The 23,604-nt window shown below is 34.0% G+C and overlaps 3 protein-coding genes across 9 annotated transcripts in view; 2 read left to right on the top strand and 1 right to left on the bottom strand.

The window, feature by feature from the left end:
- Positions 1 to 12,520: 12,520 nt before the first annotated feature.
- LOC129799781 (60S ribosomal protein L13a) lies at positions 12,521 to 13,916 on the bottom strand. Its single transcript, XM_055843996.1, has 4 exons — positions 13,832 to 13,916; positions 13,311 to 13,441; positions 13,135 to 13,244; positions 12,521 to 12,932 (listed from the first exon to the last, which is right to left on the bottom strand). The coding sequence occupies exons 1-4, from the start codon at positions 13,850 to 13,852 to the stop codon at positions 12,580 to 12,582; spliced, it is 615 nt and encodes a 204-aa protein (XP_055699971.1). The 5' UTR covers positions 13,853 to 13,916; the 3' UTR covers positions 12,521 to 12,579.
- Positions 13,917 to 14,677: 761 nt separating this feature from the next.
- LOC129799780 (src substrate cortactin) lies at positions 14,678 to 19,488 on the top strand. The gene is made up of 4 exons (XM_055843995.1): positions 14,678 to 15,163; positions 15,234 to 16,194; positions 18,683 to 18,985; positions 19,051 to 19,488. The coding sequence occupies exons 1-4, from the start codon at positions 15,009 to 15,011 to the stop codon at positions 19,129 to 19,131; spliced, it is 1,500 nt and encodes a 499-aa protein (XP_055699970.1). The 5' UTR covers positions 14,678 to 15,008; the 3' UTR covers positions 19,132 to 19,488.
- Positions 19,489 to 19,717: 229 nt separating this feature from the next.
- Positions 19,718 to 23,604, top strand: part of LOC129799779 (protein Malvolio) — a 34,425-nt gene continuing 30,538 nt past the window's right edge. For all 7 annotated transcript variants that reach the window (XM_055843991.1, XM_055843993.1, XM_055843989.1 and 4 more), the window contains exon 1: positions 19,718 to 19,985. The gene's annotated coding sequence lies outside the window, so the exon portion shown is untranslated. The remainder of the gene's footprint in view (positions 19,986 to 23,604) is intronic.

The following is a 23,604-nucleotide window of genomic DNA, read 5'->3' as shown; positions in this document are numbered from 1 at the left end:
GCAGTTCTACATTTATTGCTCTACAATTTTGTGAATACTTTATTTGAGAACTGCAAAAGCAATAAAAGGTGGACGTGGGTAAGTCGGAAGTAATGGTGATTTCCCGACAATCTGTGGAATGCACTCTACATGTTAGTGGAGACTCATTGACACAGGTGGAGAAGTTCAAGTATCTCGGGGTGTTATTCACGAGTGATGGTAGGATGGAGGCAGAACTCTCGTCGCGAATCGGTCAGGCTTCTGCAGTAATGAGGGAGCTTGGCAAAAGCGTGCTGAGGAAGGTCGAGCTTAGTCAATCGGCTAAATTATCGGTCTTTAAAGCTGTGTTCATTCCTATTCTCACCTATGGTCATGAGATTTGGGTAATGACCGAAAGGGTAAGATCGCGAGTACAAGCTGCCGAGATGAGGTACCTTCGAGCGGTTAAGGGAATCACTCGTAGAGATCGAGTGAGGAATGTGGCCGTTCGTGAGGAACTAAGAGTCGAGGAGCTGCTTCTTCGGGTTGAGAGATCACAACTTCGATGGTATGGACATGTTCAACGCATGAATGAAGAAAGATTCCCCAGAAAACCTATGCAAGCCATTGTGAGGAGACCTCGGCCTCGAGGCAGACCTATGACAAGGTGGCTGAATCAAATTCAGAATCTTGCCTTGGAACGCCTCGGGATCGAACCCGAACATCTTCCTGAAGTGGCGGAGGATGGACAAGCGTGGGCTGCTAATTTGGATGTCATGGGCCCGCGACCTCAATAGGGATAAGCGGTTGAAAATGAATGAATGAATGAATGAAAAAAGCAATAAAATTTTAATGTAAATTATGGTAAAGGGAGAGTTTTTTTTTAATTTAACTTGCAACCATATCTGAGATGTCAATAAACCTATTTTTTGCGAAAATTCTTTAGCTTTTTTACTTATCAAAATTTAATATTTTATTGAACAAATTTGAATTTTTATTGGACAATTTTGTGTGTTTACTATTATCTTTTTTTTCTTTTTTGTTTAATTTAATGTCATTAAAAATATGCAATATTCACATAAATTAAATTAATTCCATAAAATATTTAATTCTCATCACTTCTGGTTGGCTTGAGTTTGAAAGCATCCAATGCATTGAAAATTTAGCCCAATCAAATAATACGCTGAACTAAAATATTTTATGATGGAATTAAATAAATATTAATGATAATGATCTATAGTTGATATTGTACATATTGACAAGATGATTAAAATCAAATGTTTAAAGTTACGAGAAAAATGTAGGCTACTCCCGTTTTCAAAGTATTACTTATACAAAATATAATTTATTATTAAATAAAATGGAATAAATTGTGGAAACAGTTTTTTTTAAGAATCATCTCTATTTATCAACATGATCAATATATAAATTCCATCCAACAAATGTATAAAAGTTTAGAAAATTATGAAATTGCATTTTGACTTGCACAAAGTAAACATGTACGATTATTTTACTACATTTAATATAGTTTTCATGGTAGTGCATTTTCTGAAATATTATTGGATTGTTTTTAATCAATTTTTATAAGTTGAATTACGAAGTTTATTGAAAAGCAGATTTATTTTAAAAAACATTTCACCTGTTAACGTTTTAATTAAAACCCATCCCTGAATTTCCATTGTGAATTTTTCAGTAATTTTCGGTTAAAATGAAACATATAATTTACTACAACTAATAATTTCCGATAATTATGCTTACTTACAGTGAATGAAAAGCTACTATCGACCTCTATCCAATTTGTCTTAAGGGAAATTACTACCTTTAAAATTTTCTTTTGATCCCAATACTTGCACAAAAATTCAATTCGATTTTAGGATAAAATCATAAAGTGAGACTACGAATAATGAAATGCTTAATTTATTTATAAGAATTAAGATAAACATGAAAGAAACTCCTTGAAATTGTGGTTAACAAAGAGTGATTACAAGAGATGTTGCGGTGTTATGATATTCCCCTTTTTTTCAACCTGAAATGCCCAAGATCATCGCCACATGGTAATTAATCGGAAGATTAATATGCTTAAGAAAAATGCGAGTGTCGGCGTACTTCTTTCTCAATGCAGATAATGTGCAAAAAATGATGGATTGCTCTTTAATCAAAGTACAAAGTATGGGCAAATGCACAAAGCCAAAAATTTACATGATGATAAGTGTTGCAGGGAGCAAGTGGATATGACTCTGGGCAGCCCAGAGGGTCAAAAGCATCCATCAAACGGTCACTGGGAATTCCTCCATAATTTGTTTGTGCCAAATAATTCTGCAGACATCGTTTTGAGAAACCCTCTTTTAACAATTCCAAAGTTGAGTGAGAAATGGGGACAAGACGAAACTTATCGAAAAAGTAAAGATAGGGTCACTATTTAGCCAGTGGATCAGCAAAATCCGCCCAATTCTTGTTAGATTGAGTTACTGATCCTCCTTGAGAATCGTACAAGAATTTTGACACCTTTCACTTTATATACATCATATAAAAAAAACGAAATAGAATTCAGTAATGAAGAGGAAGTTTAAGGTAAGAATGGGTTGTTGACTTAAGTTACCTTTAATTATGGATTTTATACAATTATTGTGTTCTGAAAAATGTTTTTTTTTTCATTTTACCGTTAAGAACACTTCGATTTTATCAAAAAAAAGCAGAAAAAAAGTAAGCTAAGACATTATACCATCTATCCTAAAAGAAAAGAGATTGCAAAGCATCCCAACTTTGCGGAATGCTCAAACTCACGAATTATCTTTTCGCATGATTTTTTTTTGGGTGTGCAACAATTAATCAACAATTAAATTGCCTCACAATCATAAATCAATTTCAAACTGCAAAATTGATAAGAAGTGTGCATATTGGAATGTTTTTGACATTAGTAACATGCTTACGCATAAATAAAAAGAGTTAAACGAGAAAAATATATCAATTACGATTACTTGAGTAATTCATTACCGATTGGGATTGATATAGGAGGATAAGAAATTTTAATACCTTTCCAAAAATTCCAATTTTAACCAAATCGATTAAAAATGAGCCTTTCAAAGTGTTTGAACTTTGACCCTCATTAATTCAAAATGGCGAATTTTCCGGTCATAGGTATGTATGAAAAAGAATTCGCTTAGGCTACCTGTAAAACATATCCGAAAATCATTAAAAAACCTTGGAAAATTTAGAGAAAACCTAAAAAAACATGATTTTGGAGTAGAGGAGGGGAGTGGGAGGAAAGGAAAAAAGTTTGAAGACAATGTTTCTTATTGGGGGTAATCGAAGAGCGGAAGTCTTATATCTCTTACCGTTTATGCTCTAAGACGGTGACAAGTTGGAAAAAAGTGGATTATATAACTGCCCTCTCTTTGAGTTCGAACAGTAAAATAGGAAAATGCTAACGTTAATTTGCTTCTTCAAGTAATGTTTTTCTACCATTTAGAAATCCGTTTTCATAGTCGAAGATTAAACAGTTCTACAAAGCGTTCTGAACAAATTGATGTTAGTTTAATTTAAATTCATTTGAGAGGTTTTAGACTCCCGTATACGGCTCAACTTAGTATACTCCAAGTAGAGTTCGTTGTAACACAATTTTTTAATAATCTAAGCAAAATAGGGGGAAATGGGATAACTTTAAATTGGGGAAGCTTTGAAACTAAGCTTTTTTCTCCTATTAGGTGATTATTACTTTTCAAATTGAATTGAATTTTATCGTAATGTAATAAAGTTTTGCAGGAGGTTTGTAGATCTACACTTTGATCTTAGCCGTTAGGCCTAGAAGTGATGGTTTGTAAAACTAACTACATCATGATAGGGTCCAGTTCCCAATTCCTCCTATTTGAATTTTTGGGATATACAATCTAAAAAATCATTCAGTCCTAATGTTTACCTAATGATCTAAACTAAACCTTTTGATTTTGAACAGATAAAATATCATGGAAAAAAATTAAATTAGGATTGTATTAAGAGCAATGAGAAAATCACTGCATTAGGGGGAAGTGGTGCACCTTTGAAAGTGGGGTACCTTTGAAATTGGGATTTTTCACCTATTTTTAAATAAAATTGAGCCTTATCGTAATATAATTTAGCTTCACAATCTCTTTGTACAGCTAAATTATATCACGATAAGGCCCAATTTTTAATAAAAATAGGTGAAAAATCTCAATTTCAAAGGTGTCCCACTTCCCCCTATTTGTTTTTGCGAGGTTCGGGAACTTCTAGTCTAAACTTCTGACTCTGAGGACAAGATGTCAAGCGTTCCATAATGTTGGTTTCAGACCTAGAGGTTTACTTATAAGACTTAACTTCTCTAAATTCTTATTAGGCAATATTTTTGGGAAAATTTTGAGTTAAATTGTGATATTAGGGGCAGATGCATTAAGACTTTAAATAATCCGGAGGGGGGGGGGGGGTGTTAAATCTAATATAAAGTAACGCAATTTCTCACTTTACACTCTTAGAAAAGTTTAGACGTGATTACTAATGAAAATTAGTTCTTCGGGCGATTATTATCAAATCTATTTAAAATAGTTCTTATATTCTTAAAACATTATACTCATAATAAATTTATTAGTAGTTGAGAATATAAGACAATATTTACGTGGATAAGTCGCGGCAATTATTTCATAATGCTTTCATACAATTATATTTGCTTGTGTTAATTAAATGAAATCATTATCCCAACTAATATTGGTCACTAATTCCTTTTAGTTCTCACAACCAGTGTAAATAGATGGGCCTATATTTTCATAAAGTTATGACTACTTTTCCAATAGTAAAGAGTGATTTTTATTTTAGTAATGCGTTGAAGCTCTTTCGAATTTTAAGCAACAAATAAGAAATATGCATCACAATGAATGCTATATAGTAACCACAACTAATATGATATAGTTATTACAGCCAATAATATGGGTATCAACCCAATTTATTTAGTAATTGGAACTAATATGTTATAGTACCCATTACTATTTTGATTTAGTTGTGATAACTAAATGAAAAGGATACTTCAACTAACTGTGGTCAACTATTTCATTTAGTTACCCAAACTAAATATATAGTTGGGTCTATATTTACTATATTTTATAGTTCTAATAACTGCATATGAGCTTGTACGAACTAATTTTTTCTAAGAGTGTACTCTGTAAAAATTTTGCAGATATTGTGAGTTGTTTGCTTTAAGATAGATTTCAATTTTGATATACAATTTCTAAATAGACCAGAATCAGAATGAGAAATTAATGACCAACGCACAATAACTTTTGTTTGTAAACATATTTTCAAAATTTCCTATGAGAGAGAGCGAGATGACCAGATCTACATTTCATTCACTCTCATAGGAAATTTTGAAAACATGTTTACAAACAAAAGTTATTGTGCGTTGTGCATAATTCTCTTTTGTAAAAAAAAACATAAGGTTTCAATGTCCTTATGCAAAAATGTATGGAGACATAAATCCTTGACACCCCCTTGCTTTGCTTTCGATTTCATGAAATTTTCCTAATCTAAAAAATGTGCCGAAGACATGATACCTCAAATTATCATATTTGATTTTTAGAAGTAACATTTTTAGTGATTAATCAGTTTTTCAAGTAAATTTGTGAATGACATTTCTATTAAATTCCATTCATTAAGAATTTTTATGTGATTTTAATATAAAGTTGAATCTATATGCCTATAATAAAATCTAGACCACGCCCCTTTCTAAACTTTTAGAAAAGAAAAGAATTTCTTTAAAATGCTACAATAAAATGGTCCTTAAAATTGAATTTGGAAATGAAGAAATAGTTCATGATTGATATAAGATATTTCTATCCTATGGATATTTTTATGGCTTTTTGGTTTAAAATTTTAATTTTGACACTTAATGTATTTTAAGCATTTTATCCCTAAGTTGTTTTTTTTTACTACCAAGAAACTCCTAAAAATTCAATTGAGACATTCATAAAATTCCTCTTTGGTATCTTTTTGCTAAATTGGCTAAATTAATAAATTTGCAATTAAAATCGCCCCCATAAAAGAGACACACTAGCAATTTAACTGTTAATTTGTAGCCCACCTGGTACAACATCGAAAATAAAAATTTCCACCCAGATGCATTGAATTAATTGCTCTTGGTATGAAAGAGATATTCCCGGCGGATTCTTGGCCCCAAACTTCACATAACACTATACACAACCTAAAATCTTCACCTGATCGTCCCAATTATCGGTCAATTTGTCCACCGAAGCACGCAAAAATCAAGCATTTTTTTGTTCTGGCAGAAAGTATAAGTTTAAAAAAATCCACCAGATGATTTTGAAAAAAAAAAGCTCAGTATTTTTTGCAGGCTTTGGGTGAGAGATGTTGAGTGCCCAGCACAATTTATTTGTGACTCCTCGTCGCGTAATTTGTCGGTAATTGGTCAGTGCAATTATAGTAATTTTACTCCTTATCCTTCCAACTCAGCCATACCATTCTGGCGGAGCGCATAAATATTTATAATTAGCACTGGACTATGTGGAATTAATTTTTAGTGGGAAATTGCTTAGTTTTTGTTTTCGTACACAATATTTACCCCATTTACCCTCTTCTCGTGCTCTTTCACCTCTAGTGAAATTATTTGGTGCAGAAACATGAAAATGCAACTAATTTTGGATAACTTTTGCACTAAATACATTTTTGTTAGAATATGAGCACTTTAAGAGCAGACATTTTTTCAATGATTCCCCTCTGTTGTTGCTTCTTTGAAAAATAAGCCCGTAATTGAACATCATGTCTTTTATCTCACGTTAAATAAAATGTTGGTCAAGGTTTCGCTGTTCATCTCTTCTTTCCCATGAAGAACTCAGAGACATTATTTAGATTTTTTTTACTTTTGATTTTTAATCATTTCATGATTTATTGCTTAAATTTTCCCGTGGAAATTTAGCAAATTCTAAAGTTTGTATAATAAACCCCAAACCTCATTAATTCATTAAAATGGTTAGCTGAAAATTCGTTAATTAAATCTAAAAATAAGATACATTGAATTCATTCTGCCCAAAAAAACTTCGGGGCATGGAAGAAGCATCCACACTACAGGGATGGTGCTACTGGGACACTTAGCAGATTCTTCAAAAGTGGGATACTATAGCTGTGAAGTTTGTAGCGAGTGAGGGCGACATCAGCGCCACGACGAAAGAGAGAAGTAGAAGACAACGTCACGATTCACTCCCGAACCAACACACACACACAGTTTTTCCAAGTTCGAAGTCAAGCCATCAAGAAACCACGCGAAGTCAGCAAGAAAAACAAATCTCTGAAATTCTCAACCATCGAAATCTTTTTTATTCATTAAGAGTTCTTTTTCTTATAATTAAATTCTGTGGAGTTATTGCCTTTAAATAAAGTTAAAGAAAGAATAGGAGAACAAGTTTTTTTGGGGAAGGAAGAAATTTTGTCATTCGAGCCCCATTCTAACCTCCCTTCTATTCTTTATTCAGGTAGGAAACCCAGAGTCTCCGGATATTATCCACGCAGTGCCTCTAATCCATTCTATCTATTATACACAGGTATTGCGCCGGGCATAGATCCCTCTCGTTTCCGGTAGACTACTAACCCTAACCATCTTACTTTATCTCATAGGTAATAATTCCCACAATAGCAATATAATTACATTGTAATAAATATCCCGATACGATAAATAATAATAATTGAACACTGTGTAGTTGGAGTACCAAAAGTTCAGATTATAGTGAATTACATTTAAAGACGTTAGGTGCAAAAAGGGGGATCAGAATAAATCATTTTTTCTGACTAAAATAAAATATTTATATTAAACTAGTTGTAAAAGAATAAGTAACTTACCCTTAATAATTATAAAGCTTGATGGAACAAAGTTCATTGAAATATCTCCACCACTCCCAATTTTCAATGCAAATTACTAAAAAGAAGACAAAAAATTATTATTTGAAATTTGAATGCTATGATTTTTGATAACATTTTTAAAAATTATTATTTTCAGTTGTATAACAATTTCTGTAAGATTGAGCTTAACATTTTCAGGTTTTTTTTTAATCGTCATAGAGCACAGAATCTGAAAACAACCAAATCTAACAATTGCTAAATTGACAAAAATAACTGTAATATTTAAAATGTTTTTTAAGAAATAAAAACTCTTAAATGACAGAATATTTAAATACTTTACTTTGACTTTCGAAAGCATCAAAATGAGAAAATAAGTATAGAATTTTCAATTATTTGTTAAAAGTTTTCATAGTTTTCAGACTGTTAATGGGATAAGATTCTTGGATTAATTTGCATACATTTTGTGAATAATTTCCCAAGGGGAAGTTATTATGATCGGAAGAGGTGTACCTACAGATAATAAATATTTTTTTATATAAATATAAATTTTGAAAGTGCCAAGGAAATTTCAAAAGAAAGTGTTGGAAGTAGTGTGTACATATTTTGCCATATAAATATTAATAATATAAATAAATATATAATAAATACAGTTTCTGATCATATTATTTGAATCTTGATTATTGTAATTTCCAGAAATCGTTATAAATTTTTGAGTTAGTCTTTGACATATTAGGCTTTATAATCCTCCGGTAGCGACAAAAAATATTAATTATAACGGAGGAGACAATATTGTTAAAAGTCTAAAAATTACTTCCTTCACACTTCATTTGATCTTTAGGCTGATGGTAAATAGAAAAATGTTTGTTTCTAGTAATTACTGCTCTCTCTTTTAAGGGGATTCCCTCAATTACAAGATCAAAAGAGGTTTATATATATATTTTTTATTGCTTAAATAGATAAACTATCTAAAAATATACCATAAAAATTTCAGAAGCAATTTTCAAATTAATTCCGAAATTACAGAATGAAGGCTAGGGAGCGCAGAGCAGATTTACAAATACTCGGGCTAATATCCAAAACTTTGAAGCACGTTTTCTTCACTCCTTTTTCACAATGTCTTCGAAATTGCAGGAAAGATTAAGAAAAAAAATTATTGACCGAATGAAATGAATACAAGCTTATTCTCTCCAGTATTAAAGGCTCTTCTATTGAACTAAAAGAATTGTTGTAGGGGAAAGCGCGCTAAATTCGGACGACTCAAGCTTCAAACAATTTATTTTTTCTCTATGTGCCTTATGGATTTCTTTCATATACTTGCCCATAGCACTTTTCTCAAAATTTGAGGCATTGAACTATTTAGCTATTAAAATGTATTATTATAATGGGCCAAATTCATTTATAACACATTATAATATGAATTGTGCAAAGCTTGAATCGTCAGAAAGTAGAGCGCTTTCCCCTAAATCTTCTTTTCTATCTTTTTCAGCAAATTAAAGTCAAAATTTCGTCCCGAAAATGCATGTTTGAAAAAACCTGAAAAAAGTTACGATTGAACGATTTCCTTTGGGTTTTCTGAGTTTCAATATAAAATACACTTAAGGGAATTCAATTTTTTTAGTTGCTTTTACTCAGACAAAATTTACAATCTGGAGATTTTCGCTAATTAGGGAGTGCTGAGACGAAGCACTTCAGTAAACTACTTATTACTCTGCCATTTTGTATTTTTTTCGAAAAAAATATTTAAACACTTTAAGTATGTATATATACTTATATTAAAAATTAAAAAATGATGGTTACTTTTTATTCACAATAAATAAATATATAAAATCTGGAAAAACAGCTAGTTTTAGCCTCCTTAGGGGAACCCCTTAAGCTTGAGCAATAAAAAAACAACTTACGGATTTTAGACTGAAGGTTTAACCCAGTTTGCGAATATTTCAAAATCTTCAACAAAAGCAATTTTAGTAACTAATTCGAAATCTAATGGATCATTTACACACACTATCTAATTCTAAATGTAATTCTAAGTGAAAATTTTCTCAAAAAAAAATTAAAAGTTAAGTCATGTGGCTGACGTACCAACAGGACGTCCAAAGGAGACTTGGATGCAGCGTTTCCGCAAGGAACTGCCTCCATTGTAATCTAATCTAAGCCATGCGACTAAAGCCTTTAGGTTTGAAGCCTGTATTACACTTACAATAAATTCTCGTTTATTCGTGGACTCTTCGTCCGGGGGATATAATCCGTTCTAGGACTTGGTATAGTTTACAATTGCTGTGCCATTAAGCCGCAATGGTTCAACTAGCAATGGACTACATTCCTGAATGAACGAGAAGTATATCGGCACTTCTGGATCCCGTTTCAACGCTGAAGTATCAGACCACCCCGATATAATTCGTTTGATAGTTGAGTTTTCAAAATTTTGTTGACATATGGTCGAGGACATGGTTCACGTTTTAGAATTTTTTAAGCAATGTGGTCTAATCTACGGTGATTTTTTCACACTACAGTAGACTCTCTCTCAATCGTGAATATGGGGCAAAATGTCATCCGGTTTAGCGATAGAATTTAGCGTCAAAGCCTTTGTAAACTCCACAAAAAGCACTCAATTATAAAGAATTACGATAAAATAGGAAGAACTACAGCGAATTTGAGGAAATTTGCTTCATAATTGAGCGTGAAAACTGTCAACAAAATTTGACGCCCGATTGAAAAAGAGCCGATTGAGTGAGAGTCTACTGTATATGACTTTTTAGGAACTTATGCATATTTAGGGAGAATCTCGCATCAGACAGCTCCAGAATAACTCCACAAATTTACTAAGTACAGTCAAGTGTGCTAATCCGGACGCTTCGCTATCTGGATCGTTTATGACTAATCCACTTAAAATATTTTTATTTTTATTTCCGTAATATAGCCACTACAGTAACATAATATCCATAATATATAACTATTCAAGTTTGAGAAAAAGCAAAAATAATATTTTTATCCATTAAAAAAGTGAGTGTAATTCACTCATTTCAATCTTGTGCCAGCTGGTTTCTTCACTAAAAATTTTCTAGCAGTAATATTTTCGCTAATGCCAGCTGGTTTATTAAAAACATTTATTGTTTTTTTTTCCTTGTGAAAAAAGTATTTTAAATCCAAAGGTTTAATTAAAAGTGAATTAGCGAAAAGGCGACCCAGTTAGTTCATGCTGACTTATTTCAGTATTAGGGGAAGGTGCCTATGCTTGATACCATTGGAAGCTTCGTTATGACTAAATTTTTCCTATGTTTCTCAATAAACGTGACTCCGCAATAAATTTTAAAAACTGGCCACTTTCCCATAGTTTTTAAAATATGGTTGCGATGAGTCACATATATACACTCGGCTCTTCGTTATCCGGGTGACAGCTCCAAACACTGGTCGTTGATGCATTTAAAACGGTTTTTTTTACGAAGCATTCAGTTTGTCCAGAGTGAATTAATGTGTCATTTTCATTTTATCAAAGTTTTTGACCCACAATCGTGTTACAAAATGAAACATAAACACACCACAAAGAAAATTCTATTGTTTTTCGACAGAAAACAAATTCCCACAGCAGAAAATATAAAAAAAAACTTTGACCAGATTAAAAAATCCAAAATGTCATTTTGTCTCCACGTCAGCCGGATAACGAAGAGTCGAGTGCATTGTGAAACATAGAAAATTTAGTCATTACGAAGCTTCCAATGGTATCAAGCATGGGCACTTTCCCCTATCATTATTTTATAAATTTTCTTTAATATTTTTTTTATATTATGTTTCTGAGTGAAACAGTGAATAATTCTATGGATTTAGAAGAAGTAAAAAAGAATTTCATCAGTCCAAAAACAAACGTTTAAGTAGCACTCTTCGGAAAACGATCCAGTTATCCCACCTTACTATAAACAAAAAAATCTTTAGAATATTTTGATGTTTTTTTTATGTCAATCATCCATTTGACATTTCGGTCCCGTTCACACGGATAAGCGAGTCTACTATACTTCCAATTTGATGTACACCACATCCGCGAAATATATGCCCCTTGATTAATCACTTAAAAGAGAAAAAAACTCATTGGACCCATGTTCCACTCATTCTAAAAGCTTTAAAAACATTAACATCTCAATTTCCTTGTTATATATTTCTTTTGTAAAGAAAATTAATTTTTTTATTGCGAATTCTTTCAAAAATATTTTATTTTCCCTTTGGAATATTCCTCTTCTGAATTATTCAGGAGCTAATCGTTAAAATGTATGCCATTGGGTAAAATTGAACAAAAAATTTTAGAAGTTATATTTCCCTCTCAAAATAAAAATTTAACTGCTGTACCTCTCTTTTTTGCATGTTCCAGCAATTAAGTTTTTTGTGGAATTATTCTTCTCATCCGACAGGACGTCATCATGTCCGGAAGTTCTCAATTGTGCTTCTCGGCTGCCCACCGGAGAAGTGCCTCCCCCTTTTTGTCCCAAAACATGGGAAATCACTCCTGTGTGCATACAAAATGCAATTGCAGTCAAGTTTATAACTTAATTTATCTGCCTTTTTTGCCACCTTTCCATATTTTCTCAAGCGCCCGTCGTCAACCCAGAGCACTCGACAAAGAGCGCTAAACGCTTTTATGGGCGTCTCTGCTCTCTGTGATTTCCTTCTTCCCCAACATGCAGGTAATAAAAAAGATCTTCAAGGGAAATTGGCATGAAAAAGATTCGTTTTTGTTTTTTTTTTTGTTTATTCATCAAATGTCGCAGGATTTTTTTTGTTTGCTTAATTGTAACCATAGGACTTGATGACTTCATTGTGTTGGGCAGCTCTTGGGGCGATGACTTCGCGAGCCTTGAGTGTCAACTTTTGCAGTTTCCTCTTCTGCACATTGGCCACCAGTGCCTTTGCCTTCCTCTTGGCCTCCAGATTCTTGATCACATCCAAATACTGCCATCCCACTTCATGAGCCAGACGGCCCAGGCTGCAGTATTTGCGATCAGATCGCAGGCAGAGAATCCTCATGGCAATCGGCACGCATACAGTCTTCTTCTTGCTGTAGGCTGGCGGGATGCCCTCGAACACCTTAAGACGCTTCAGAGCCTGCTGTCCACGCTTGATCTTGTGTGGCACCATTCCTGCAACAAAATAAAAATCTCTCAAGCTTCCTGACTCCTGACCAAGTTTCTTCCGGACTCAAAATTTGCACTTTTCAATTTAGTTCAGATTTTTAGAATTATCCTATCACTGATCATTCAGATAATGTAGGTAAGTTAGTATAATCATCACGAAAGAATTCCCTCAGCGAACCACTGTACTTCCGGAAGGGATTTTTCTTACCTCTAACGGCCTTGTAGAACATCCTTGAAGGAGCTCTAAAGTGGTATGGACCACGAGCTGGGTTCACATTGCAGCGCTTACGCAAATATGATAGGTATTTAACCTTATTTCTGCAAAAAAAAAGCCAATTAGAAAAATTCTCAAACTGTGTCAACATTTTTGAGCGGGAACTGTACCTGTAGAAGTGTCCGGATTGATTGAGTTCTTCACATCGGACAACGACGACTTTTCCACCCTGCAGCAGATACTTTGCCACAATTGAGGCAAGACGCCCAACCAAATGGTTGCGGCCGTCGATTATGATTCGCTAAAATGAGAGAAAAAAAGAATTAGAAGCATTTTCATCAGAATTCCCAGAAGGTGAAAAGTGAGGTTATGTCTCTTTCCCAAATCCCAAAATTTTAGCATTTTCTCTGTTTTTCCTATTTTTTTGTGTTCTGTAACCCCAAAAGTAACACACTCACTATCAATTTTAACAATTCCCTATGAGATTATCCCAAAAAGAAGAAATTTGTGTGGAAAACAAATGAAAACAATACACGTGTAAGCCGCATGAAGCAATACAGTTTTCTCCATTTTCCCACAAACTCCCACACTCAACTCCACCTAAATTCACTTTTTGAGAATTTTCAAGACATTTTCCTTAACTTTTCCACCGCAGAAACTCTGTAAAACCTTGCAAAATGATAAAACTTACTTTGCCCGTGATGCCAGTCATTTTGAGGTTGAAAACGAAAAGACAGAACGCCGGAAGCAGTGTTGCCAATATTACGGTGCTCTCCTAAATGCGAGATGCTCAAATCTCCCAAAGATCTCCTAAATTTTAAATGTTTGAATTTGAATTCACTGGGAGTCCCGGTCCCGGGACATATATGACCCGGGGTTTCTCCGAGTTTTCACGCAATGGAAAATATTTTGCCTCTCTGAACTACAGTAGACTCTCACTCAATCGGCTCTTTCTCAATCGGGCGACAAATTTTGTTGACAATTTTCACGTTTAATTATGAAGCTAATTCCCTCAAATTCGCTATAGTTCTTCCTATTTTATCGTGATTCTTTATAATCTTTATAATTGAGCGCTTTTTGTGGAATTTACAAAGGCTTTGACGCTCAATACTATCGCTAAACCGGATGACATTTTGCCCCAAATGCCCAATTGAGAGAGAGTCTACTGTATTATATTTGATCATAAAGCATAAGGAAAAACTCAATTTTACATGAATTCATCTGCTGAATAAAAGTGTGACGCGAAAGAGTTAATTCAAGAGAGAGTTTCGTTTGAAAATGCTGTTGTTGACATTTTTCATGCGTTAGATTGTATTTGTCGCAATTTTTCTGATAAATTTTATAGATAATTTCGATAATTTCTAAAAAAAAAATATTCTCCTAAATAATTCTCCTAACTCCTAGATCTAGATCAAAATTTTCGGACCTAAATGCCCAATAGAATCTCCTAAGAGAAAATCTCCTAGAGTTGGCAACACTGGCCGGAAGATGCCATCTTTCGCAAATAAATCGCATGTTCGAATAGAATTTTCGAAGTCTCCAAAGTGGAATTGTCCGTGTGAAATGTCCGTGGGACATGGCTTACTCCGATGATGAATCAGAGAGAAAAACAAGTGCAACATAATAAATCCCTGTTGTATCAATTTTCGCGATAAATGTTAGTGATAATCTCATAGGAGGGAATTTGGTGATAAGATAACCCACCCAGTGAATGTGAAAAAGTGAATTTTTGAGTAATTTTATGCCTCTGTGAAGCACAAAAATTGTCGTCTTCCCTTGTTTTTTGAGGTTATAAACCACTCCCTGGGGGCATATAATTTTCATTTGGGGCTTTTTGTGTTTATTATTTTGTGCAATTTGTGAGGAAAATGTGGAAAGCGGCTGCAGGACGTGACACCAAGGCATTCAGTGAAGTGGATGGGGGTGATGATGACTGGGAAACTGATCCGGATTTCGTCAATGACGTCTCAGAAGAAGAACAACGATGGGGGTCAAAGGCAGGACGTACAGCCGGTGCAATTGAGTAATTATTTTATTTATTTGGTGTCATTGTCAAGCCATTGAGATGATTATCATTGTTGCTTGGTGTGCAGCATGGAGAAACTGAGAATTGAGACGGAACAGGCAGATGCCACGAGAAAGAAGAAGATGCTGGATGAAACGAATCCAGGGTATGGGTATGGGGGGAAGTTTGGCCTAGAAGCAGACCGGATGGATAAATCAGCCATGGGGCATGATTATGTGGGAAAGGTGGAGAAGCATGCTTCGCAAAAGGACTACAGTGAGGGATTTGGGGGGAAGTTTGGCGTGCAAACTGACCGGGTGGACAAGAGTGCTGTAAATTGGGATTACAAGGAGACAGTGGAGAAGCATGCTTCACAGAAAGACTACGCCACTGGGTTTGGTGGGAAGTTCGGTGTGCAGAGCGACAGGGTGGACAAGAGTGCTGTGGGATGGGATCATGTGGAAAAGGTGGAGAAACATGAATCCCAGAAGGATTACAGTCGTGGTTTCGGTGGGAAATTCGGTGTTCAGGAGGATAGACAAGATAAATCTGCCCTGGGGTGGGATCATTTAGAGAAGCCACAGAAGCATGAGAGTCAGTTGGATCACAAAAAAGGTTTCGGTGGACAATTTGGGGTACAGCAAGATCGAATGGATAAATCGGCCGTGGGATTTGGGAATACCGAAAAAGTGGGCACAAACTACACGAAAGTCAAGCCGGACATTGGTGGGGCCAAGCCATCGAGTTTGCGGGCCAAATTCGAGAATCTGGCCAAGCAGACCGAAGAGGAAGCTGCCGCCAAGGCAGCCGAGCAGAAGAAATTGCGTGAGGAGAAAGATAGGCGCGATCGCGAAGAAGCTGCCAAGCGTCAAGTGTTCGAGAGCGAAGGTACTCAGGATGACCAGAAGCCACAGAGGAAGTCGGCGATTTCAACGGGCAGGGCTGAGGGTGTGGGAAATGCTATAAGTGCTTTCAATACTCCTTCAGTCCAGGAATCCGTTCCCGAGCGAAAGCAACCCATTTCCATTCCACGAGCAGCACCTGAAGAGGTAAGAAACCTCATTTCTCAAAATACCCTAAAGGCCCTAAAGTAGTAACAAATTATTTTCTTATAACCGGTTCAAACCGATTTTTAAATATCACAAAAATAGCATAAATCCAACACAATAGATTTTTTTGTTTTTAATAAAAATTAAATTAGGGGAGTGTGGGGTAGTTCACGAATACATTACTTTCGAAAATCAAAATTTTTAGGACGAAAAATAATCTTTTAGGAATTGTCTTATTTTAAAATAGTCAATAATTTCAATAATATAATAATAATACATATTCGTTTTTAGCAAATTAATCCTAAAAAAAGTTCATTGCCCTACCCTGTGCTATAGATTGGTAATCGGTTCACAACCGATTGGAACCGGTTTAGATAGAAATTCATAGACCTTTCCAAAGAATTCCAACTTGCCTAAATCGGTCGAGAATAAATTATGCTCTCTAGAGTGATATTCGAATAATGATTAGATATCACTTCACAACCGATTCTTTGTTCTTACTAAAATTAGTTTTAATACGTTTAAAAATGAATTGATACAGTAGACTCTCTCTCAATCGGAAATATGGGGCGAAATGTCATCCGGTTTATCGATAGATTTGGGCGTCAAAGCCTTTGTAAATTCCACAAAAAGCGCTCAATTATAAAGAATCACGATAAAATAGGAAGAACTACAGCGAATTTGAGCGAATTAGCTTCATAATTAAGCGTGAAAATTGTCAACAAAATTTGACGCCCGATTGAAAAAGAGCCGATTGAGTGAGAGTCTACTGTATGTAGAAGTGAATTTGACTCTTATTTTGGACAACTTGGTTATTAATTTGGACAACTTGGCTGTAAATTTGGACAGCTAATCCGCCATTGTACTTCATTTCATGAACCAATCTTACCAAGTCCTCTTCCTGTTCATGTAAGGGAAACGTAGATTGTCACAAGAAGCCCGAAAACTTTCCATATCATTCATTAAAGTGAATTGACTTCGATACTCCAAGTACGTGCGGATTCGCTCATTCCCTGGCCTTTACGGGAGCCTTTCAAGGCATTTCTCGCTACATCTCTTTCGTAGAGATGATGCTCCTTTGTTTCTCCAGGCATTTGTCCAACCTAGTCATCACAAAAGCTAAAACTTCACGAAATTTCGTGAGAAAAACACGTGTCCAAAATAAGGAGTATCACCTTATTTTGTATCACACTGGTAAATGTCTTAAAAAAAATTTCGCATTTTTTACACGAAAAATCTAATTCACAAGGCAAATCTCACTTCAGATCAAATGTACAAATCACTACTAACGTGAATCAACACAATGTTGAATGAATATTCAATAATATCAGTCAAAAAAAGCGAAGAAACATTGTTAGTACTTCACCACAGCTAAATAAGACTGAAGTAAACACGAAGTTCTGTCATATTTCTCATAAGCAATTGCTCACACTGAATTTTCAACAAAGCAATTTTAACTCAAATCATATTCAAAATTTAACGTATTTTGTGTTAAAAGTTAAAATCTTCCACAAAGAACAAATATTTAGATAGAATTAGATATTTTTAGATAGAATTTAGATAGAATTAGAAATATTTAGATAGGAATAAAAATCCCTAATTTTAATCAATTTATTTTTAGTGTCCAATTTTATCCTCAAAGTGTCCAAATTAAGAAACTGGACAAAATTATGAGCCTTTCCCCCATTAAAAAAAACTTAGGTAAATTCTAAAATTTTGTACTAAGCAGTAATAATATTTCAACACAGACATGTTTGAAAGATCCTCACTCTCCCCTAGCCGTCATTTTATTTTTATTTTTAAAATATAATTACTGAAAATTAACTAAAATATCATTATTAAAATCCTAAGTTTACCTAGAGTAAAATTATGCAAGGTGGATAGATACTTACGAAACTGCCCCATTTCATATTTATTTATGTGCTGAAGTGTCATTTTATAGTCCGATTTTCGGTGTGTCCGATTTTAAACACTACTGTCCGACATTTAGCAAGGTACCCTAATTCCATTTATTTTAATACTATTCTTATTTTTGTAGTACCTATTCATTCACATTTTCGTGATATTTTGAAAAGAACAATGTTTCATTATTACGATAACTTTATCAGTGATCTTGGAAAAAAGTTCTTCCGTTTTTGCTGTGTTTCTACATTATTATCAGTAGATGATTCACTTAACAAAGCTTATTTATAGAGGGCACATAAAGTGAACAAGAGAGTATCATAGAACTTTAACATTCTAGTTTAAAAACATTTAGTGATTTTTTTTAAATAATTGTGGGAAGTTGGGTACCTTTGAAAATGAACTTTTTTCTTCTATTTTTAAAAGGAATTAAGGCTTATTATAAATAATAATACGGTAATGTCCAGTTCCTTTTAAAAATTGGAGAAAAAGTTCATTTTTAAAGCTGCCCCAATTCAAAGTTGCCCCACTTCTCCCTAAGGTCAGGTTAATAGACCATTTAATAATTTTTTGTGGCTTTGTAAAGGAGAAGCCTGAGGTTCATGAGGAGGTCAAGGAGGAACCAAGAGTGGCTTCTGTTCAGCCCGATATCATTCCTGAGAATGACAGAATCGATCCACCAGCCAGTTTTGCCAGTGATTCAGTACAAGAGGACACCCAGCAAGTTGTCACAAATTCTCAGGAGATCCCCGAAGAGGCAATTTATCAGAATTTAGCTGACTACATCGAAGATACTGGACTGAAGGCTGTAGCACTTTATGACTACCAAGCGGCTGCAGAGGATGAAATTTCTTTCGATCCTGAGGATCTTATCACGCACATTGAGATGGTGAGATTTTAGATGGAAGGAAATGCTTTTAAATTTATTTCAAATGAATGATTTTTTTTCTGCAGATTGATGAAGGATGGTGGAGGGGCTTGTGCAAGAATCGCTATGGACTCTTCCCGGCTAATTATGTGCAATTGCAGCAGTAAGATACGGAGCTCAAAATGGGAATACTCCTTTCCGCCAAAATTCGAACAAAACATTAATAGTGATTTTACTTGTTAACTGGGCAAGGGGGGAGGTCATTTCAGTGGAAATTTAATAATTTTCCAAGCATTTTAAACAACATTATTTTATCCCAGTCATGAGTAAAAACGAAAAAATATCTAATTTTCGACTGTCTCGTATTATTTCGTATGTATTATTTTTATATTCACAGAAAATGTCTTTTATAGTTGAGACATGTGACTCCTTTGAGTCAGAGCAATTGTACTTCTTTTTATTATTGTGAAAGAAAAAACAAATCACTTGAAATTAATAAAGAAAAAAACTATGATGATAATGTTCGTGGGAATTTCTTTTAATTCTTTTATATTTGAGTCAACGTACGTGATTGATGGGATTGATGAGAAACACGGCTACTTGGATGATAAGTTCTACGTGGTTACAAAGTAGGCACTGGAAAAACCCTAGGAAAATGTTTTATCAAATGAAGAGTGAAAATGTGCAGGTAATTTTTTGAGTTTGGCGCCATGAAAAGTCTCCAAAACGCACGTTGAATGTTGAAGCATATCAAATGTCAGAGTCAGATGTTACGTGGAGGGGGCCAATATAAAGAAAAGAGCTCATCTTTCTCCGCTAATTTCCAAATGAATTTCCTGGCATTTTTCATGGTGTAGCAGTGGTAAGTGGACAGAATTACATGTGGCAGTGATTTGGTGGACTGTGTGAGAAAGTGTTGCGTGTGAAAAAAGCCCTGGGGCCAGCAGTGTTAGTGAAAACGAGGCGCATTTCTTTTGGGATTATACCAGCACAAACTACCTGGAGTCAGGCCACTTGTCAGGTGAAAGATTTTTCTTACTTCGCAGCACCTATTTCACCGTTCAATTATTTGGCATTGGACTCAGTGTCATTGCATGGAAGATGGTCTGTGATGTTGCTGAGAAGTAGCATTTGGGCTTTTGCTGAACATTCGGCAAATGTCACAGCAATTTGCTGCTTTTTATTACACGCACAGCTTCAACACATAAAAAGTCCCACTGATTGAAGATCTTTGGAGTTTTTGTTCAGAATACTCTTACCTCATCTCTCCGGAGGGCAAATTTCTCAGAAACTAATCTCTGTACTACCAACTAATTGGACTAATTCGAAGAGAATTGCACTAGAATTGAGTGAAACCTCCCCCTAAACCTTATCAATCAACACAATGATCTTTTACAATATCGGTATTATTTTTTAATAATTTTCTTTGTATCGAAAAAAATGCTACCTGACACAATTTTCAAATTCATAAATGATAATTTATTGAACGGCAATGAAGATGATCATTGACATGCATCAAAAGTGGGGATCCACCTTCTTGGAGTCTTGATTGCGAATCATTATGAACTAAACAGAGAGAAAAAGACCCTCCAAGACAAGCTATTTGCAGAGGTACTAATGTTGGGTAAATAACGAAGATAAATAGTGTATTTGTCGCAATAAAACTCCCCCGAGAATATATGGATCATATCGCAATCAAGGGGAAAATAATTAAGAGAATTGTACAACATTTTAAACTTTTAGCACATCCATGTACTAAAACAGACATGTGCTAAAGAAAAAAATACCAAAGTGAATGGGGTAGCCTGCCGGCCAAGGTACTCAGAAATAACAAGAAAATAGCAAGAAAATTCCATAGAGAAAATTATTATAAGTAAGTTTTCTTTAAAGAATTTATTTGAGAATAATTAGTATATCGATTTTATTACAAAAACTTTTAACTGAAATAGGGTAAGTGTGCCAAATTTCGGCATAGTTGCATGCAAGCGCCAAAGTCTCAAATTTGAAATGTAATATTTTTAATACAAATTGATTTTTTTTTAATTCTTTTGTAAGAGTGTTGCTTGGAACCTTGTAATGAGTTTACCGTCTTTATTTACTCTAAAATCATTCTTAATACATTTTAAAATGAATAAAAATATAGAAATAGCTTTGGTGCCCTATTTCGGCCACCTTCATTCTCATAGTTCCTTGCCTTTCGGGAATTCTTCCAATATCTTTTTCACGCCATCTCGTTTGTCGAAGCTACATTTTTTGTTATTCTTTTGCATTGTATAATCTCTAGAGTACGTAAAATCTGAAAGTCCTTGGAAATTCGAGGAACAAAAAAGGCGGCCGAAATTGCAAGCTGCTCGGAATTTGGCACACTTACCCTATATTTGGTGTAGCTTATCAATACAAAGAGGGTCGGTAAGCTTCCCAATAAAATACAAATACTTCTTTTTTTCATTTTTATGTTTCTGCTGTACTCAGTCGGGTCTATACCCAGTGAGAACCAAGTGCTAACTGGTTTCAATTCAGCTGAAAACACATGCATTTTCAGCTGAATTCTGCTAACTTTAAAACGACACTCGCGACGCAGTGCCATCTCCATTTATATTTGGTTAGCACTTTTTATTCGAGAATTGCTGACCGGACAGCATATTTTTGCTGATAGATTCAGCAAAAATATGCTAAAAACGCTGCTTTCTTCAGCTAACTGTCTCAACAATGATTATCGTATCCGGGTGACAGCTGTCAAATACCTACAAAAAGTCAAAAACCTTCAGTATGTCACTTTCTCTGTCATTTTAACTCGAATATCATTCAGATATCGGATAATTGAGTGTAAGAAAAATCAATTTCGCACAGCAGTTAGCAACGTTTAACTTTGCATGCAAGTATTCCAAAGAGTTGTTGACATTTTTACATAAAATCAGTCAAGAATAATATTTTTAAATCTTTCAAAACTGACATACGACTGTAGGCATGAAAAAAACATAACTTCAAAAATTCAAAATCTCTAATTTATTTTTAGTACAAATTAGAGGATTTTGTTTGTAAACGTTAATTTTGTCTCGTATACAGTGATATTATTTTATTGATTAATAATGAGATTTATGTGGTGTCCAAGAATATTGCTTGTCTTTTGACAGGAAAAACAGAAAAAAAAACAGTCAGTGTTTGTGAGTCAGTAGGTTTAGTAATACCAGCGCGACATTTTTGATGTTACACTAATTTAAACAGGTCTATTTCTGCACTAAAAAGTCACAGAAAAAAAACAAATTGTGGTAGCACCGGTAGAACCACATAGGGGCAGTTTCGAACACTTTGAATAGAAGACCTATAGGCTAACTGTACTAAATTTCGGCCGGTTTGTAATTTCGGTCACTTATTTGTTCCTCAAATTTTCAAGAATTTTTAATTTTTGTATACTTTAGAGATGAAATGTAAAAGAACAAAACAAAAAGTCGCTTCGACGAACGAAAGGATGTGAAAAAGACTTTGTAAGCATTCCGGAAGGTTAAGGAACTTGAGAATCAAGGTGGCCGAAATATTCCCCAAAGCTTTATCTATATTTAATTTATACTAAGAGATAATTAATAAATCCATTTAAATTGTTATACTTAAAATTCTTTTTTCGAAGATTTTTTTTCTTTTGTGAAAATAACGAACTTTATTTCATGATATTCATGAATTCCGAATTTTTGAGAACGAAAAATTTATTTGCCAACCGTTATTTTTATTTCGTCTGCCGCCAACTTACCTGCTTTTATTCACTTTGGAAAAACGGAAGAATGCAGAATGATTCAATGTATTAGGCTATTTAAGAAAAAAAGAGATTTTATTGCAATAAGTAAAGAAAATGAGTAACATATTATGATCAGTGATTCGTAGTTTTCTACCGTTTTCTCCGATGAGATCGGTTGTGAAGTCGGCGGCAGACGCAAATTGGAGATTGGAACAATAAATATTATTATTATATTATTATAAATTTTTCACTTAGCTGAAAGGTAAAAAGTGAGGACTATACTTCTACGATAATAACTACTATATATTTCGAACATTTTGATTTGAATTTACTTATTCAAATGAGGCAACAAACTTTTGACGCATCAAAAATGATCAACTTTGGAAAAAAATTAATTTTATATGAAATAAATATTTTTTTTAAATACATAAATAGAATCTACGAATTATAGGTATCTCATTTGCAAAAAAAATGAAAAATATATTTTTTTCTTTCATTTTTTCGACTTGATTTCTTGGACATACATTAGGCAATAAAGTTTTAACGCTCACTGTAGATACGACAAAAAATATGGTCATAATGGTCATAAATCAAGCTCGTGTCGTTGCTGTAAATTTTAAATAGTTAAAATATGGAAAATGAAGTATTCTTTTTGAGTTAGAAATTTTTATTGTATGCAACGATCTTCCAACGTAAATTTATTGCGCTAATATTAAAATATCACTTATTTGAAATTACAGAAGGGATCAATTCGCTTTATTTTTTTGATTTTGAAGTTATAATGTAATTAGAAAAAGAATTTAATAAATTGTCATATCGTAATTAATTAAATTTCTTAATTAAAAATACTTTAATTTTTTTTACTCTTATTTACTTTATTTTCATAGAACAGGGGATGAGTTAAATTTAT

The sequence above is a fragment of the Phlebotomus papatasi genome, chromosome 1 (assembly GCF_024763615.1).
Source record: "Phlebotomus papatasi isolate M1 chromosome 1, Ppap_2.1, whole genome shotgun sequence".
Lineage (NCBI taxonomy): Eukaryota > Metazoa > Arthropoda > Insecta > Diptera > Psychodidae > Phlebotomus > Phlebotomus papatasi.
Note: the sequence above shows the minus strand (reverse complement) of the source record. Positions and strands in the feature narration are given on the sequence as shown.